The 17,236-nt window shown below is 63.8% G+C and overlaps 2 protein-coding genes across 10 annotated transcripts in view; one reads left to right on the plus strand and one right to left on the minus strand.

Annotated features, from left to right (window-relative positions):
- RBFOX3 (RNA binding fox-1 homolog 3) overlaps positions 1-5,826 on the plus strand; it is a 353,380-nt gene extending 347,554 nt beyond the window's left edge. For 3 of the 4 annotated variants that reach the window (XM_027770751.1, XM_006145691.1, XM_006145687.1), the window contains 5 exons: positions 71-203; positions 563-740; positions 1,583-1,638; positions 2,803-2,881; positions 5,766-5,826. In XM_027770751.1, coding sequence (XP_027626552.1) covers positions 71-203; positions 563-740; positions 1,583-1,638; positions 2,803-2,881; positions 5,766-5,768 — 449 coding nt within the window. In that variant the 3' untranslated portion in view covers positions 5,769-5,826. The remainder of the gene's footprint in view (positions 1-70; positions 204-562; positions 741-1,582; positions 1,639-2,802; positions 2,882-5,765) is intronic. The other variant, XM_006145688.1, reaches the window with a different exon arrangement.
- Positions 5,827-7,802: 1,976 nt separating this feature from the next.
- The window catches only part of ENGASE (endo-beta-N-acetylglucosaminidase), an 11,628-nt gene continuing 2,194 nt past the window's right edge, over positions 7,803-17,236 (minus strand). For 2 of the 6 annotated variants that reach the window (XM_006145692.2, XM_027770752.1), the window contains exons 2-14: positions 17,053-17,126; positions 16,690-16,891; positions 15,656-15,804; positions 15,060-15,217; positions 14,439-14,587; positions 13,847-14,012; positions 12,960-13,063; positions 12,489-12,597; positions 12,080-12,270; positions 11,002-11,150; positions 10,437-10,545; positions 10,080-10,194; positions 7,803-9,927 (exon numbers count right to left, since the gene is read on the minus strand). In XM_006145692.2, coding sequence (XP_006145754.1) covers positions 9,520-9,927; positions 10,080-10,194; positions 10,437-10,545; positions 11,002-11,150; positions 12,080-12,270; positions 12,489-12,597; positions 12,960-13,063; positions 13,847-14,012; positions 14,439-14,587; positions 15,060-15,217; positions 15,656-15,804; positions 16,690-16,891; positions 17,053-17,126 — 2,083 coding nt within the window. In that variant the 3' untranslated portion in view covers positions 7,803-9,519. The remainder of the gene's footprint in view (positions 9,928-10,079; positions 10,195-10,436; positions 10,546-11,001; positions 11,151-12,079; positions 12,271-12,488; positions 12,598-12,959; positions 13,064-13,846; positions 14,013-14,438; positions 14,588-15,059; positions 15,218-15,655; positions 15,805-16,689; positions 16,892-17,052; positions 17,127-17,236) is intronic. The other 4 variants (XM_006145693.3, XM_014586738.2, XM_014586739.2 and 1 more) reach the window with 4 other exon arrangements.

The raw sequence follows: 17,236 nt of genomic DNA on the forward strand, positions 1-17,236 counted from the left end.
GGTTGTTCGCTCGAGCCCCGCCCCCTCCGCCTTTTTCTCACACTCTTCTCTTGGCGCCCCTTTCCTGCAGTGACGGGGTTCCCCTACCCCACAACGGGCACGGCCGTCGCCTACCGGGGCGCGCACCTCCGAGGCCGGGGCCGGGCCGTGTACAACACGTTTCGGGCCGCGCCGCCCCCGCCGCCCATCCCGACTTACGGAGCGTGAGTACTTGGAGGGGCTGTGGAGTAGGCCCAGGGGGCGTGGCAGGGAGTCGTGCCCTGTGCCGAGGGAAGGGCAGGCGGCCTTTTTGGAGCTGAGGGTGGGGTGGGGGAGCGCCCACACGCAGCGCTCCGCCCGTCCGGGAGCTCGGGCGGGACGTTCCGAGCGGGCTTGTCCCGTGCAATCGTTGGCCCTCCACTGGGGAGGGGCTTCTCTAAGCCCTGCGCGGCGCCTACCCATCCCTGGAAGGGGGAAGCCGGGGTGGGGGGGGAGGAGGGTGCCGGGCAGGCCCCGGGCCCCTGGGTTCGTGGGAGAAAGGAGCTGACAGCGAGGGTGTTACTCTATTGTTATACCAAAACAGGGCACTGGAGCAAACGCTTGTTAAAATGCCAGTCCCGTGGGCGGGGCTGGCCCCGTGCCCCCTCCCTCAGCAGACTCCGGAGCCGGCCTACCCCACCTCCGCAGCGTTCCCACCACTTTCTTGTCCGTTTGCTTCCAGGGTCGTGTATCAGGATGGATTTTATGGCGCTGAGATTTATGTAAGTGCAGCCCTGGGGAGGGTGGAAGCAGGTGTTCTGGTGTCCATGAGAAGTGGGGGTTGCCCTGCTCACTGCCCCTCTGGCCCACCCATCCCAAGTCTCCCAAGGAGCCCAGGAGGCGGGGTGCAAGGCCCCCTGGGGTCCTGCCTCCGCCCAGCCAGCTGGCTGGCTCACTGAGGGAGACACAGTGACCTGAGCCCCGCAAGCTGGTGTGTGATGGGGCAGTGAGCGAGCCCCAGAGGCCCTGTGTCCAGTAGGGTCCCGAGAGAGACCAGGATGCAGGGGACCCAGGGAGCCGTGCTGCTAGGCCCACGCCTCCCTGATGGGGCCTCGTCACCTCTCTGTCCCTATGTGGGCCCCCCTACTGCTTGGAGCTCTGGCTGACAGCCTGCCCCCACACACCTGGCTGCACTGCCGTCCTGGGCAGTCACCATGAGAGTTAATGCTGGCCTGGGCCCTTGTGCCCATCAGCGCCCCTCAGGAGCTGCTGGCCTGGTGCAGGTGTGCGGTTCCTGCTGTGTGCCAAGGCCAAGCAGGGCGTCGAGTCAGTTCCCGGGCGTCCGTGGTGAATGTACAGATGGGTGGCGGGCAAACGAGCGAGCAAGCACACAGCCCTGCCCCGCCGGAGCCCCGCTGGTGTCCTCAGAGTTCCTGCGGGTAGGAGCCAGCCACCCAGGCCAGGCACCTCCTAGCCCTCGCCAGATCAGGGGAAGGTTCAAAGGAAGGACTGGGAAGGCCTGAGTGCCCCCAGAGCCGCAGCCCTGCAGGGTCTGCATGGGCTCCCTCTCTCCCTGTGAGCCCCACTAAGTCCATCTGCATCTTTCCCTCCCCCTACCCCACAGGGAGGCTACGCAGCCTACAGATACGCTCAGCCAGCAGCAGCGGCCTACAGTGACAGGTGAGGCTGGGGCCAGGTGAGGCCAGGGCCAGGTGAGGCCGGGGACAGGTGAGGCCAGGGGACACATGAGGCTGGGAGCGAAAGCTGCTCTGGCACAGAGGCGAGAAGTCTGCGGCCACTGACCCCTACCATCACACCCATGGCCCTACCTGGGCCCAGGCAGGTGGGAAGCCTCACCCACCGCTGAGGGTCAGGGTCCTGCACCTACACAGGACAGCAGGCCCATGAGTGGCTTGGGAACCCTCACAGCAGCAAGCCCCCTACTTTGTTCACTTTCTCCATGTAACGGGAGGGTATGGACACCCCAGTTTTCAGAGCAGACAGGCATCTCTTGATTCCCGGCCTAGAATCAAGTACAGGGCCCCCAGGTCTGGCATCTCCTGACCCTCCCCAGGTCCAGGTGGAGGTCCAAAGGGCCCCTGGTGCCTGGCCGCCCTTCCAGGCCTCAGGAGGGAAAGCAGGGGAGCCCGGTTCGCCCCTCTGGAGGGTGGGTAGTATACCCCTGCCCAGCTGGGAGCACCCCAAGAGGCCTATGGGTGGCTCTGTTTCGGGGAGCTGTCCTCAAGCCTCCCCAGTGGGTGCCGTCCCTCAGGACTTGGCTGGTTGGCAGGAGAGTTCCTGCTTGGGGCCACGGCAGGGGAGTGTTCGAGCCCCTGTGTCAGGCCCCTGCTCAAGGGCAGCTGTCCCTCTTGTCCTCAGGGCCTGTCCCTTCCCCCAGTGGCAGGTGGGACCCTCCATCACACCTCTTTACGGCCTCTGCTGCACCCACTCTGGGTGCGCGTGACCCAGACCCTAACCTGGAGGCCAGCCTGCCCTCTGAGCAGCTGGGCGACAGGGCAGGGGCAGGTGCAGGTGTCGCGGCACCACTGTCCCCGGTCAGCTGCTGTCCCCAGCCTTGCCTCTGCTCTCCCTGGGGACCACGGTGGCCGTGCCTCCCAGCAAGCTTCAGGAGGAGGCCTTTTAACCTCCTGTGGCCCATAGCTGGGCTCTGCCCCCCACTGGCTGGATTGGGAGTGTGGCCTGCTGCATTCCAGAAGCTTCCTTCCAAGTTGGGGAGGGAGGGACCCTGTGACTGGGAGAGGCCCGGGGGTGCCAAGCACAGTCTGGAGGGGCAGGAGGCCTGCTGCACCCCTTCACCTGCCACACTGCCCCCCTCTTCCGCAGTTACGGCAGAGTCTATGCGGCCGCTGACCCCTACCATCACACCATCGGCCCTGCGGCAACCTACAGCATTGGAACCATGGTAAGGAGGTGGGCCTGCCTGTTCTGGTGCCCAGCATGATAGGCCCAGCGTTGGGCGAGGCAAGGCAAGGCAGGGTGGGCCTTTAGGAGACAGGCCGAGGCTGGCGCCCGGGGCCGGTGGCCTGGATTTGAGTTGGGGTGGGGGAAGCCTAGCCCCTTGCTATCTCTCAGGTGGGGGGTTCTATCCAGACATTCGCCAACCCACCAGTTATCTCTGGGCCTCAGGAAAGCGTCCTGGCATGACCCAAGAAGTTTCCTGAACCTATAGCCAAAGCCCTGCTCAGCCCCTCCATTCCCACACCAGGAACACCAGGGAGACCAGAGCAGGGCCCTCCTTCCTGCCGAGGCCGCCGAGGCCGAGGACAAGGGCAGGTCTGCGCCCACGGCCCCAGTTCCTTCTGGCACCCCGTGTGGCCAGTGCCCTATCACCTCCGCCCCCCGCACCGCCTCTCACATGGGAAGAGGATGAGGGCTGGAGGCAGAGGAACCCTGCTGCCTCTCACCCCGGGGAATGGTGCCCCTTCTACTCAGCCTCCCCCAGGGCTGCAGGGTGGAGCGAGCAGGGCCAGGAGGGCCCTCCTGGTTTCCTGGCTGAGGCCCATGTCTCTGTGTGTGTGTGTGTGTGTGTGTGTGTGTGTGTGTGGCCAGCTGCCCACACAAACAGCCCAGCTCACACTTCCCGACCTGCTCCCATGCCACTGGCACCTCCCGGCCTCGTGCTGGGCCTCAGCTAGCTCCAACATCAAAGATGGAAACAGCAGGGAGTGAGTGGAGAAGGCTCGCCTCTCCCAGCTTTGATCACTCCCTCCCAGTTTGTGTTTCGTCTTTTTGGTTTTTAAGCCCCCCCCCCAAACCCCCCGCCCCAAGGCACCTGAGCAGCCTATGACCGTGGGGAGCAGGAGGCCCTGGCTCCCAGGACGGCCGGCCCTCAGAGCACCTCCTGGCTAGGAGCATTTATTAATCCACAGAGGTGTCTGCTCGTGTTTGCAGAACAGTTTTTTATTTTTAAGATTTTCTGTTTTTCCCGATTTTTTTCCCTGGCACTTGCCGTTTTTCCTCCCTTTGCTAGTGAAACTGGTGGGCAGGTGGGAGGTGCCAGTGAAGCCCTCCTCGCCCTGGGCAGCCCAGTGCCCTGGGAGAAAAGCCCCCAGACTTGCCCTTCCGGTCAGGACCCGGGGCCAGGCCCAAGTTGGGCCCAGAAGGGCCCCAGGGAGAAAGCCCCTTGGAAGCGAGCCTGGCAGTGTGGCCCTGCTGGAACCGGCTTCAGCAGCCCCAGGCTCTGCAGCTGTGGCCCAAGGACCCTGCCCCTGTGCTATGCAGCCCACAAGGGGCTGAGCAGGTGCTGCGTGGACCTCCCTCTGCCTAAGGACAGGGGCCCTAAAGGGGCCGGCTGTGACCCAGAGAAGCGGCCTAGGAGCACTACTGGCTGGGGGGCGCGAGCGCCCCCTCCTGGCCTCGGGACCCCACAGCAGAAACAGGCCCATGCCCTCCCCTTGTCAGGACAGCCTTACACCCATTCTCCCCAAGGAATCCTGTCTGGGGAGAGACAACGGGTTTAGCGCTTCTCTTTTTGTTTTTCCTTACTTTTTTTTTGCTTTTTTCTTTTTCCACTCCTACCAAAAGACAGTACTGATTGGCTGTTTTTCATCTTTGATGTTGCAGGCTAGCCTCTGCCGAGGAGGGCACAGCCGCTTCACCCCGTACTAGCAGGAGACCCAGCCCCTCACAGCATTCACTCTGATGCACCCCCAAACTCCCCACAGCCCCACACCAGGCACGGCCGCGGGAAGACAGTGTGCCCCTCCCGGTCAGCGACTCGCTCTGCTGGCCCTCTGTGACCCTAACATCCGCAGACTTCCCACTCAGCAAGCCCCCCCGGTGGCGTGTGTGTCTGGCCCTGGGCTTTCTCGCATGTCTGGGACCTGGGTTTCCTATTTTGACTTGTTGATGTTCTGCCCGAGCCGTCTCAGGTACAGTATGCACCTAGTGGGGGGCCAGGCTGGGCAGGAGGACAGCAGCCCTCCCCCGGGGCTAGCAGTAGTGCCACCCTGCCAGGGCGACACCCACACTCGATGGTGACTCAGGCTCCATACAGAGCTACGGAAACGCCTGGCCAGGCGGCCTGGAAGCCACCACAGCCAGCCCTGATCACAGCCCAAGGCCCTGCTGTGGGGACGGAGGGGCCCTAGGCTCCCATCAGTGTGTCTCCCCAGCCCTGTCTGACCTCACACAGCTAATCACGGGGCGGCCCCTCTGCGTCCACGCCCCATTCAGCTGCAGCTAATGTCCCTAATTAAGTTTGGCTGACGGCGCTTGAGCCCCTGTGTGGTGTGCAGGCCACATGGTCACACCGTCTTGGAGGCTCTTAGGTGCTGTTGTGAGACGTGGAAAGGTGGAAAGAGATCCCCCACCTGAGACCTAGCGGTGGCCCTGCCCTGGCCTGCCCAGCCCAGCCTGCAGGGGCACCTGAGTACCCAGGAGGAGGAGCAGGCCAGCCTGGCACTGTGCCCTCCGGTCCCCTAGCTCAGGGATGTCGTCCTTGAGCACCGTCAGGGGAGGGCATTCTTGGGGCCCACCTCCCAAGCTAGCCGCATCAACTGAAGAGGCAGCGAGGCAGCATAGCCCCTCCCAGCCTGGCTACTGGGGGCCCTCCGCTGTGCCAGGCCTCCCCAGGCCCCGCCCTGGCTCCCCTACTTCTGCCCACCCCCAGGGCCAGACACACACAGCCCTGGAAGATGGGGTTCTGCTTGAAAACTAGCCTTGGGGAGCTGGCGGTACTGGAGCTGGGAGCCAGGTTCGGGGGTGCTAGCCCCCAGGCCAGGGCCCTCCTTCAGGCCTGGCTCTGCTGGGAAACTGCAAGTCCTGCCTTTCTGTTTCTGTTGCAGTGAAACCTTCCACCGTTTCCTTCTCGGACCATGAAGGGCAAAAACAAAAACAAAAAACAAACAAAAAAATCACAAAACAAAAACAAACAAAAAAAAAAAGATGTTAAGATCCAAGCAACAAAAAAACAACCAAACCAAGAGGCATCCGACCGAATCGGTCCTGCGCACTGGCCGCACGCCCGCACCGAGGGAGCACGTCGGCAGGGGGCGCCCGTGGAGAGCGGCCCCGCGACCAGACGGCCCCACGCGCCTCTCGCTCCTGGCCACCTGGTGGCGCTGTGGGGCAGCGCCGCTCTCCGCCGGGCGCAGTGGGACGAAGTTGGAGGGGAGGGGGCCGCTTGTGTGGCCAGTGGGGCCTCCGTTTTCTCTCTGGCCTTCCTTTCCCGGCCCCCGCTCTAGGCGAGGGTGGGCTCGGCGGCGGGGCAGGCCCGGGGCCGAGCAGGGAAGGCGGCGAACAGGACTCGATCTTTAAGCCACCTGTGCCGGTGGCGGCTTCCCATTCCTGGGCTCCAGCTTGGGCCCGTCTGCTCCTACCCTGCAGCTCCATCCGTGCCCTCCGCCTGGTGAGGAGGCCGCCCGCCAGCAGCCCTGGGGGCCGAGCTGACGAAAAGGGCTGATGTGATTCCAGCACTCCGGGGCGTCCCGCCCTCCTCCCCAGGAGACGCTCGGCTGCACAGTGGAGCCCAGCCAGCCGCAGGCGCAGCCTCGGGGGTTCTCGGGGCAGGACGGGCTCTTGCTGGCCACCTGGCTTTCCCCTGGAAGAGCCCCTGGCCCGTGGAGGTGAAGGACTACAACGTGCTGCCAGCTGGGACCCAGCCCTCCCCGCCGCTCCCTGCAGAGCCCAGAGCTGCGTGGAGCAGAGGGGCCCGGCCGGGCCAGTGCCTCCCGCACCGCGTGGTCGGGAGCCTGGACGGCACAGCCAGAGCAGGGCCCAGGGGGGAGCCAGGCTGGGGGAGGCCGGATGGGCCCTGCTCCCTGCAGCCGTGCGGTGGGGAAGGAGGACTCGCAGGGCAGCCGCTGGCCCAGGGTGGGCGGTGGACAGCGTAACAGGGAGAACCCCCGCCCCGGGCGAAGCAGAGAAGGCTGGAGTAGGGGAGGCAGTGAGGACAAGGCACAGGCTCCACCGTCTCATGAAACTTTAAAATAAAAACTACACCTCACTTTGTATTCAGCATCAGCTCTGAAGCGTCGAAATGGAATTCTCCTTTTCTATTCCTGTTGTACATAGCCCCGCCGCGCCGGCGCCCTCTGTACAGAGCCCCCGCGCCTGCGCGTTCCGGACCGTTTCTCGCAGCAGCGCGGCCCCCCGCCCGCCCTCCCCAGGACTGCAGCGGGGTCCAGGCTTCCTTTCTTACCATCCCGTATGCTTCCAGGTTGTGACCATTCAGACTACTATTATTATTAAGGTTATTAATAAAGATTTCTTTCTTCAAAGCAGGACAGCTCCTTTTCATATGGCAACTGCTGGACAGGGGTGGGGACAGAGGACTGAGGGGTTGGGCTCAGGACAGGCAGCCCTTGGTGGGGCACAGCCCTGCCTAAGCCTGAAGCCAGGTGGCAACGGGGAGCCAGAGACTCGTCTAGGCCCAAGATTGCAGTCTGGCGCTCCCCCAGACACCCTCTGCACTCGCCCCAGACAGCTGCAGCCTTTCTCCCCTGCGGTTCCCACGTGGAGGCCAGCCTAGGTCCCTGTGTCCCGGCCTGCCAGCACCACCGAACACTGCATGACCTCCCGGGAGGGGAAAGGTTAACCTGGGTGTCCGCAGCCGTGCCAGGTCTACCAGTGCAGGAGCGCCAGGAGCTGGGGATGCAGAACCCTGGGCCCTGCACCATGGTCAGCCTTCGGTCAGCCAGGCAGTGTTCCCTCCCGCCCACTGGGGTCCCCACTCCTGGGGTGGGCAGGGTAGGGGCAGGAGGGAGTTGGGGGCGGGGCAAAACAGCTGTGGATTCCCCAAACGAGACATCTAGAAGCCTGGGGGCTGGGGGCTGGGGGAGGGCTGGGGCCCTGAGCCGCACCACCTCTCGCCAAGACGTGAGTTCATTTTTCACAACGTCGGATAATTTATTTCAGAGCGATTACACCCGCCAGAGGGGCACCGGCTTGAATGCCGGCATATTAATTTTCCTGCCTGTGAGCCGTTGGTAGGGCTGGGGACCAGGCTCTTGGGGAGCTGGGGTGTGTGATTCTGCCACACGCCATGCTCCACTAAGCCCCTACTTCTAATTGCTTGCTCACCAGACTGTGAGAAAATAATTGTCACTATAAATTTCCCTCCTCTGCATAAAACACTCGGGGAGCCGGCACCTAAAGGGGAAAGTGGGAGACTTCATGAAGTAAGGGAAGCGAGACGAGGCTGCCGCCCGCAGCCTCGCACCCCTGGGGACACGGTGAGTGGCCAGGAGGGGCCCTCACCGCCCCCCCACCCCACCCCCCACCCCGGTTCAGACATGGGGAGAGGCTCAGAGCTGAGGAACCCTAAGAACCGAAAGAACAAAGTAGGGGTACCAGGGCAGCAGCTCACGTATGCCCACCCCCACTCAGCCCCCTCCTCGCCCAGAGGAACCCAGGACAACCCGGGAGCTGGGCAGCCTCTGTGAGTCTGTGGCACAGTAATCCCCCACCGAAATCCTCAGCAAACCTCTCTAAGCACTGGCTAGCCAACCCTGACGTGGAACCCCAGCCCTGGGCCTCCAGCCCTGTGGAGCGGCTCAGCGGGTGGAAAAGGAATGTAAGTGCCACAGAAGGCAGGGAGGTGGGGAGAGGTGGATTTCAGCCCTTAAGAGGTGGGGCCATGCCCACCAGGAACCCAGCCCATTCTCGGCACCTACAGGTGCTCAGAAGGCAGCAGCCACGACAGTACTGCCATCTGGTGGCCGCTCCCTTTACTGCAGTGGCCCGCTACCCCTCTGCCTCAGGCTGCCTCCAGCACAGGTGCAGCCTGCACTTGCACAGCCTCCTCCAGGGGCTGCCTCGTCTGGGTCTCCGAGTGCTTGAAGAAGGCCAAGAAGGGTGGCTGTGCAGGCTGGCCCAGAGCACAGCACCTCTCTCCCTGGGCCAGGCGCCCTGCCGGCCCCACCTGCTGCCCGATCCTCGGCCACCCTCCCTGGGCAGAGGTGCCCAAGAGGGCAGGCCTTACTGCAGGCCTGGCCAAGTACCTGCAGCTCAGCAGACGCACCAGATCCAGGGGCTGGAGAGAGTGCTCCAGGTGGCAGGCCCCAGGGCAGACCGTCACCAAAGCTGGGGAACACCTTGGCTGCAGTGGGGCAGTGCTGGCCTGGCCCTCGGCTCCCACTCCTGAGGGCGAGGGGATAGTCCTCACCCTCAGATGAAGCTCTCAAACCCACCAAAGCCCGGGACAAGCTTGCTTCTGACTGAGCAATTGCAAGAATAAAAGGTCGCCGTCCTTGGCAGGGACATCTGGCCGCTGATTTGGAAATACCCTTTATGGAATTTTCTGGACTAAACTCCCCCAAATCCTTTCATTCTACCAGGGAACTATACATTGTGGAGAGAGATTTGGCAAAACAAAGGCTCTTCTCTGTGCTTGGGAGTGACCACTCTTAGTTTCCTGTTTCAATGTCCCCACCAAGAGCCACAGTCCTAGGACTGGAGGTCAGGGACCTGGTCTTGGGCACAGCCCTCGCACCGGGGTCTTGCCACCACCACTCATGCTTAGTGGAGGTCCCAGCGCAGACCCGGGTCGAGGGCCAGGAGGAAGGAGAGGCCAGGAGACTGTAGAGCTTCGATGTCCACTCACTCGGGGCCAGAGTACAGCAGCGTGGCCCTGCCCCACTCGGCTGCTGGTACCAGAAACCCTTCCTTGGGGACGGGCTCCACCAGGAACTGCACACGGCCATCCTGGCCAGGTCCTGGGGCTTCCACTGCCAGGTCCACTACCCGGTACTGGTTGGCAAAAGCCAGGCCAAGGAACACGGGCTCCTCGAGCGCTGGCAGGGGAGACGCGACTCCAGCCCTTCCCCGGCAGTGGACGCGGAAGCAGCGGACCTCGGGGAGCGGGTAGGACCAGTGCAGAGAACAGCTCAGTTGCAGCGGAGCAGGGCGGCCCTCCGGCTCAGAGCCTGCCCGCCGCCAGTGGACCAGAGAGACGGTGACGGCCTGCACCTGGGGCAGAGGGGCCAGCAGGCTGTCGGCACCCACCACCTGGCAAGAGAGAAGGCTCAGCCCGGCTGGAAGGGTGCCTCCCTCCCTGCCCAGAGGAGCAGGGGTTCCTGCCCCACTCCCCCTCCCCGTGCAGCCTCCACCTCCTCTCCAAGGGAGGGACATCCCAGCCTGACCCCCGCCACCCACGTCACCTGGATCTCTCCAAGGCGACAGACGAAACTCTTCTCCTCCTGGCTGCCTGGAGGCCGCGAGAAGCTGACGAGGAGGTCTAGCAGGAGGCACCCCCGCAGGCTCACCTCATAGCAGCTAGGGAGGCCACGGGTGGGTCACATGCCACAGGCCCACGCCCGGCAGAAGGGAGCTCCAACCCTGGGAGTCCCCGTCAGTGAGTTCTGGGCCTCGGGCTGGTCCCTACAAGGACCCTGAGTGCTCCAACCTCCATCCCTCAACGCTGGGCTTCTCCGTGGGGCACCCTCCTGCCTAAGCTCCCCCACCCCTGCTGTGTGGCCACCCCCACTGGGGACCAGATAGGAAGCAAGGAGACTCACCGCTGGACCCAGCCCCCGCTGAGCATCTGGCCACAGCGACCCACCCACCTGGCCAGCTTGGTGGGGGGCACACGGAGGGGCTGGGGTCTGTGCCTTGAGCCAGTGTCTGCTGAAGGAAGAGACACAGGACTTGAGAAAGAATCCCAAGGGAAGCGCGTGGGGAGTGGTCAAGAGGTCTGCTCGGCGGAGGAGGTCAGAGGTCCCAGTGTGACCTCCTGCAGGTATCCCTGGGGGTCACCAGCACAGACACCCCAGGAGGAGGTACATGGGAGCAGCCTGGTACTTCCCTCATCCTGCCTTCTCCCAGTTGCCCTGGCGTCCCCATTCACATGCTCCTCTCAAAGCCACAGCCAGCAGGAGGCCACCGCGAGCCTGCACAGCCTCCTCTCAAAGCCACTGCCCACCGAGGTCCCGTGGCAGAGTTCGGGCTCAGGTGGGACGTGACCCTCCCTGACCCCAGGATGCCCTGGCTCCAGACAGGAAGGACCCACCTGACACTGCCCGGTCCAGCTCTGCCCCACACCCCGAGGGCTTCCAGCCTCCTGAGCTCTCCCCTAGTCCTCACCGCTTAACACTGAGATGCCACCGACGTGACAGCTGCCGGCATCCCCTGTGGTGAGCTCCAAACCAACCCCGACGTCCGTGGGCCCTTCGAACTTATAGACCATGGACAGGAAGATTCTGGGGGGCAGCGGGACTTGCAGAGAAAACAGCCTGAAGGAAGAAGAGCCCGCGATGAGCAGCCGGGGAGAGACCGCAGAGAAGCTGGGGCGACCTTCCCACTGCAGCCCGGCCTGCCCGGGGCTGGGGGATAGGCCTCCCCAAGGCCAGATACTCTCGTGGGTTCTGAAGGATCACAGGGTTCTATGCATCTCAGGGCTTTCAGGTGGTCGCCAACAAGGCTATGGAAAAGCCGAAGGCGGATTCCAAGGGCTGGGGAGGGGTGCGGAGCCATCCAGCGGGTGCAAAGTTTCCATCTTGCACGTTGCCAAAATTCTAAGACCTGCTACACGATTCTAAGACCGGCGACACGACGGGGTGCCTGTACAATCACGCACCGCGTGGCAACAGGCCGCACCATGACAGTAGCCTGCTAGGGAGCGACGGGCTGTCCACGCAGTCTGAGAATGTAGCAGGCTAGCCCACTTAGGGTTCGTGTGAGGACACCCAATGTCTGCACAGCGACAGCACGCCTCTCAGAAGGCGTCCTTGTTCAGCAAATCGTGACCGCATTAACACATGCCCAACAGCGGTTAAGATGGGACGTTTGGGATGTGTTTTTGACCACAATTAACAAAACGATACAGGGGGACCAGCAGTTGGCATAATGGCTATGTCGCTGGACCCCCATGTAGTTGACCAGTCTGAGTCCCGGACCCGGTGGCTTAAACTCACATCGGGCACGTGTGCGTGTGTGCCAAGATCCCGAGAGGAGAATGGAGGAGAAGGGATTGCGGCGTGGCCATCTCCCCTGGGGAGTGATTTCTCGCTTTCTGTCTCTGTCTCTCTCTGTCTTTCTGGCGAGCGCATGCGCCCTATAGCAAAAACCTCTCCCCCCAAAAAAAACAAAACAAAGGCAACACAGGTCTGCCCTGTCCTTGCTGCCCACCTGCCCAGCTGGGGATGGGCCACCGCTCACCCACCTCACGGCCACGTTTCCAACCTCGGGGGGGATCACGCCCCGCAGCAGCAGCGAGCTGCCCCCGTGCCAGGCGTCCGCCAGGCAGCAGTGCGTCTTCACCCAGCCCTGTCCGTCCCCTCCCAGCCGGTGCTCTCCAAACAGGGGCTGGATATCCTGGGCGCTCAGGTGGTACCAGGGCCCCACCGCCTCCTCCTGGGCGAGAGGGCAGCATGGGGGTCTCAGTGGAGCCCACCAGGGCAGGGGGAGCAGGACGTGACAGGTGACGGGTTTGTGCTGGCGAGGGAGAGCCACCTCATGCCTGCCCCCACCTGCTGCCTGTCCCAGTGCGGCCGGAGGGTGGCACAGAGAGGAGGCGGCCCCTTGGCCACATCTCTGTGCCTTCCCACCCTGGGCCCGTGGGCGCTACACACCTGGCCGTAGCAGACTCTCCGTGTGCCCATGCCCAGGCAGAAAGAGGTGACGAAAGGCAAAGAGCAGGTGCTATGGGGGGCCAGGTAGCGCTCCAGCAGGCTCCAGAACCTACAGGGGCCGTGGGGAGGTGGCGGAGGGTGGGGAGGGTGCCACCCAGCGTGACCGGCCTCGCCACGCCCCTTTACTCAAGGCTCGCCCCTGGCCGCCAGGACAGGCCTTTGGTGGCTGGGCTCCTCGTCCCACCATGGCCATGCCAGGGAGGCGTGGCTGTGGGAGGGTCCCCTAGGATCCTTGACAGGGGCCCCTCGCTGGAAGCAGCCAAGGTGGCTGAATTCCTGGACTCTCCTCTCATGAGCAACCCCCCGTGACCCCCCTGGGTGGGGAGGGTCCTGGATAGCTAGACCCAGAGGAGCCATGGAGACCCCGCCCCTCCCACAGACCACCCCAAACCCTAGGATGGTAGGACTCACTTATCCTGGTTCTTGAAGAAATCCCTTTTCTCCAAACACTCGTACACCCAGCCGGGAGCAAAGAGAGCCACGGAGAAGCCATGCTTCCGGATCAGCTCCAGCGACTGAGGAGACAGCAGTAGGGGTGTGTCCCCGTCAGCCTCGCTGGGCACGGCGGCCAGTGAGCCAGCAGTGCCTGCGCCAGGATGGGAAGGAGGCTCAGCGCCCTCACCCCTCGCTCCTAGCCCCGCGGCTCCGAGGGCTGGCCAGGAGGAAGGCAGGTGGGGCACTTCCCCAGTGAGGGCACTGGGAGTGCTGGTCTCACTGTCACTGTCTCTGCCTCACGTACCCCTCGCACCATCGTCAGAGTAATGGGGTAAAGAGTCTTCAGCTACTGGTGAATGTACCCAGTTGAAGCCTCAGGACTGAGAACATGGGAGGCCCAGGAGGACCCACAGGAGGCCCCCAACTCCGCTCCTTCCTCATTGTCCTTTTGACTTGCCCTGCCAGAGAAGTGTCACTAGGCGTTAGACAAGTGTTTCCCAGAGCCGGGGCTGCACTTCGGTCCCTGGCCCTGCACACCCCACGGCACCGCCGGGCAGCACCACTATTGTCACAGCCACCCGGCAGGGGTAAAGGACGGGGCCCAGAGGCGTCCAGGCTGGCTAGCAGTGAGGCCAGCTGCTGGTCAGAACGGGGCTTCTGCCGGCTAGCGCCCACGGGAGGTACTACCTACTGTCAAGGCGGCTGTCGGGAGGGCTTCAGGGACTCGGGTTGGCCTGGGCAGGCCACCCACGTTTCCTGGAGTCTTTCCCCACTCTGGGCAGGGGAGCTGCCAGCTCTCTTGCCCCCAGGTGCAGATGAGAATGGAGGAATGAGGCCTCTGGAATAGCATGTAGGCCACCCACCTTGTCCGTGTCGAAGCGGCCCCCGACCACGTTCCCCCGGGCAAACACGTCCACACCCACATAGATGTCGGCCAGGCGCTCCCCAGCCTGCCCCCGCATCCGCTCCAGGTGCTCCTCCTGCCAGTTATAGTTGGTGAAGAAGCCGTCGCAGGAATCGAAGAAGACCCTGAGGGGTGACAAGGACCTCCGTGAGGCTGGGTCCAGAAGGATGCGCCCCACCAGCAACCCCAGCCCTCTGCCCTCCAGCGTCCAGCCACCTTGGCTCACCCGCCAGGCCTAGGACAAAGCCCACTCCCAGAGGGCAGGGACCAGCCCAGAATGTGACCCTGCGGTTCTTGGTGCGCACGGTCGCAGGACGCCGGCCCTGTCCAGGGACTGCCAGGGTACTGGGTAACCCCGCCTGCCCCAGGAAAGCGGGGCCAGCCCTGTGTGCACCTGCAGCCCCCAGTACAGCACGGCCGCTGGACGCCGGCCCTGTCCAGGGACTGCCGGGGTACTGGGTAACCCCGCCTGCTCCTCCCCACCGGAAGCAGTCCCGCGTTCGCCATGCTGCGAGCCGGAGCCAGAACCAGCACGCACTCCTGGCTCTCACCTGTTCTGCTCATTGAGCTCGTCCTGCCACTTGAGCTGCCCGCTCTGTAGCACGCTGTCATACCAGAGCACCAGGCCCCCCGGGACCTGCCGGTGCAGCTGGGTTGTCAGGTACCGGAGGAAAGCCGGCAAGTGGCCCACGGCGGCCGCCTGGGAGACGGGGTGCAAAGAGGCCCTCAGTGAGGCCCATCACGACCCGTTGCCAGCACAGGACAGATGGGGACCGAGGGCATGCAGATACACAGAAGCCATGGCCCCAAAGCCCCTGCGCCCCAAGGCCTCCGGGGGGCTGGGCTCCCCACTAGACGATGACTGTCCCTTCTTCTTGGAGCAGGGAGGACAGAATCAGAACTCAGCTAAGGGGAGGGCGGCTGTGAGGATGCTAACGGGAAAGGGGGATCTGAGGGGCAAGGCGTGGCGGCCGAGAGCAGAGGGTGAGAGCACTTGGCAGCTGCCTTCAAGAAGCAGCGCAGGGTCCGCCTCATCGCCACCGGCCTCTAGAGCCGGGTCTGCCCCAGAGGTGCCAAGCGGCTCCCCGTGTCTAGCCAAGCCCAAGGGAGAGGTGGAGGCAGCTGCAAGGCAACCAGGGCAGCGGGAAGTGGGGCCAGGAAGGCCGGCTCACACTCAGAGCGTTCTCGATGTTGATCAGCCAGCCATCGAAACCAAAAAACTGGGCCATCCGGGCCAGCTGGTCGGCCACGGCCTGGTAGGAGTGCTCGTCCCCTGCCAGGAACGCTTCACAGACCCTCTTCCCCTCGTTCCACTCCGTGATGAAAGTCCCTGGGGGGCAGGAGAGACATGAGGCCAGACGCCGCATGGCCTTCCCTCCCACCCCGCTGCTCGGATGGCAGCCCTGCCAGGTACCCCGGGAATGCACGCTGTGGGTGGGACCCTGCCAGGCAGCTACTGAAGCCCATAAACATGGCGTCAGGCCACGGCTGGAGTCAGTCTTCCCACACCCGCCTGCAGGCTACGGCCCTCGGGCCAGACCCTGCCTCCACCTGTGTTTCGAAAGGCAGCGCTAGAGGGACAGCGCTCCCAGCCTAAGGCTGCCTTCCCGAGCATGACCACATGGCTGAGGACAGTTCTGGCCTGCTCCCTTCGGGAAATGTGCAGAGGCCTGTCCCAACCCATCCGACCAGTGCCCAGGTGAGACGCTCTCCTTGCGGAAGCACCCACAGGCCACCCGGCAGGCACGCTGGCAGGGCCGGCTCTCACCCAGGACACAGACCCCGTGTCTGTGGGCAGTGTTGGTCCAGCCCACCGGGGGGATGGTGACCATGCGGTGGCTGAAGTACACGAAGACGTCGATGGACTGCCAGTGGTAGAAGCAGTAGGGGTTCGGCACCGCGGATCCCTGGATGAACCTGGGCCGGGAAACAGAGCAGTCAGGTCCCGGCACGTGGAACGAGGCCGGCGGCCTTACGGGGAGAGAGGCGTTTCTTCACCCGGCCAACATCCCGGAAGCCTGGGCACTGAGCGGAGAGAAAGGACAGGAGGAACGTCAGCTCCACGGCCGGGTGGGGCCCTGAGCAGCACGTCCCACCACGGCCCGGGCGTCGGCTGCTGGACCCGGAGGGGCTGCGTGCTCGGCCTCCGTAAGCAATGGCCAGAGGTGAGGAGGAAGGTGACGCAGGGAGCTCCTATGCCTGTCCTGAGGGTCTGGCTCCACCGCCTGACCAGACGGGCCGCGGTCCCTCCCTCTGCACTTGCGGGCTGGGGCTGGTGGCCACGTCTCGTCACCTGCCTGTGGACCTCAGAGGCTGGCCGACTTGAGCCTGCCTCCCGGTCCTCACACCCCGGAGTGTTCACAGGCGTCTGCGACCTCCCAGGGGACCCTGTGGTTTCTGCGATGGGATGGCTACAGCAGGGAGTGGGGGAGCGGAGAGGCCTGTGCGAGGAAGCCAGGCCAGAGTCCGAGCGTCACAGAGGTGGTCGTGGAAACAGACCGAGTGAAGCAGTGAGCTTCAGCCGCGAGTCCGAGGGCACGGCCGACTTGCTGAGCCGGCCCCACCCCTCCAGATCGCGAGTTGTGGCAATGCGGAAAGTGAAGTGGCTGCAGCGCCCAGAGGGCCTCGGACGTCACCTGACTCGGGCTGCTCTCTGACAGAAGAGTGCTCACGGCTGCGCTCCTCCCCGGTCCTCCAGCACCTCCTGACCCCACCCCGTGCACTTCTAGCACACGCCACTCTCCTCCCTCTCCAGCCCCCACCCCACCGAGCAACAGGCTCCAGGTAAGGCGGGGCCCTCACCTGTCGTCCAGGTACCCCCCCATCATGTCATGGCATAGCAAGGTCCGGGGCCTGTGGCTGCTCAGCGGGGGCTGACGACACCGCAGGGGCTCCAGGGCCACATTAAAGCCGTCATCCATGAGGGGCGCCCATGCCAGGAGTTCCTCCAGTGAAGACAGGTAAAAGCTGATAGGTGTGCTGGTGTCCTTATCGTAGTATCTACCTGGTCCCAGGGAGGGGACATTGGGGATTATCGCAGCGGTGGCCTTAGTGCGGAGGCTCTGACGACCACCACCAACCAAGAGAGATGAGAGGGTGGGGAGGCGCCTGCCCGAAGCCCCAGAGCCAGCATGGAGACAGCATCCAGGGCCTCGGCCTTCTCACCTGGCAAGGGAGCCCGGGTAAAACTGACCACTTCTCGAAAGACTGCTTCTCCTTCTTCCTCATCCTCTTTGGTTCTAAGCAAAGAGGGAGTCATAAAGTTTAAAACAAAGAATAAATAAATAAATGGGTAAAGAATACTCAGAAGCACAAAACCAGTTTCACCTGGCCAGGCAGGGAAAGAAGA

This window comes from Tupaia chinensis, unplaced genomic scaffold, assembly GCF_000334495.1.
Source record: "Tupaia chinensis unplaced genomic scaffold, TupChi_1.0 Scaffold000159_1, whole genome shotgun sequence".
Classification (NCBI taxonomy): domain Eukaryota; kingdom Metazoa; phylum Chordata; class Mammalia; order Scandentia; family Tupaiidae; genus Tupaia; species Tupaia belangeri.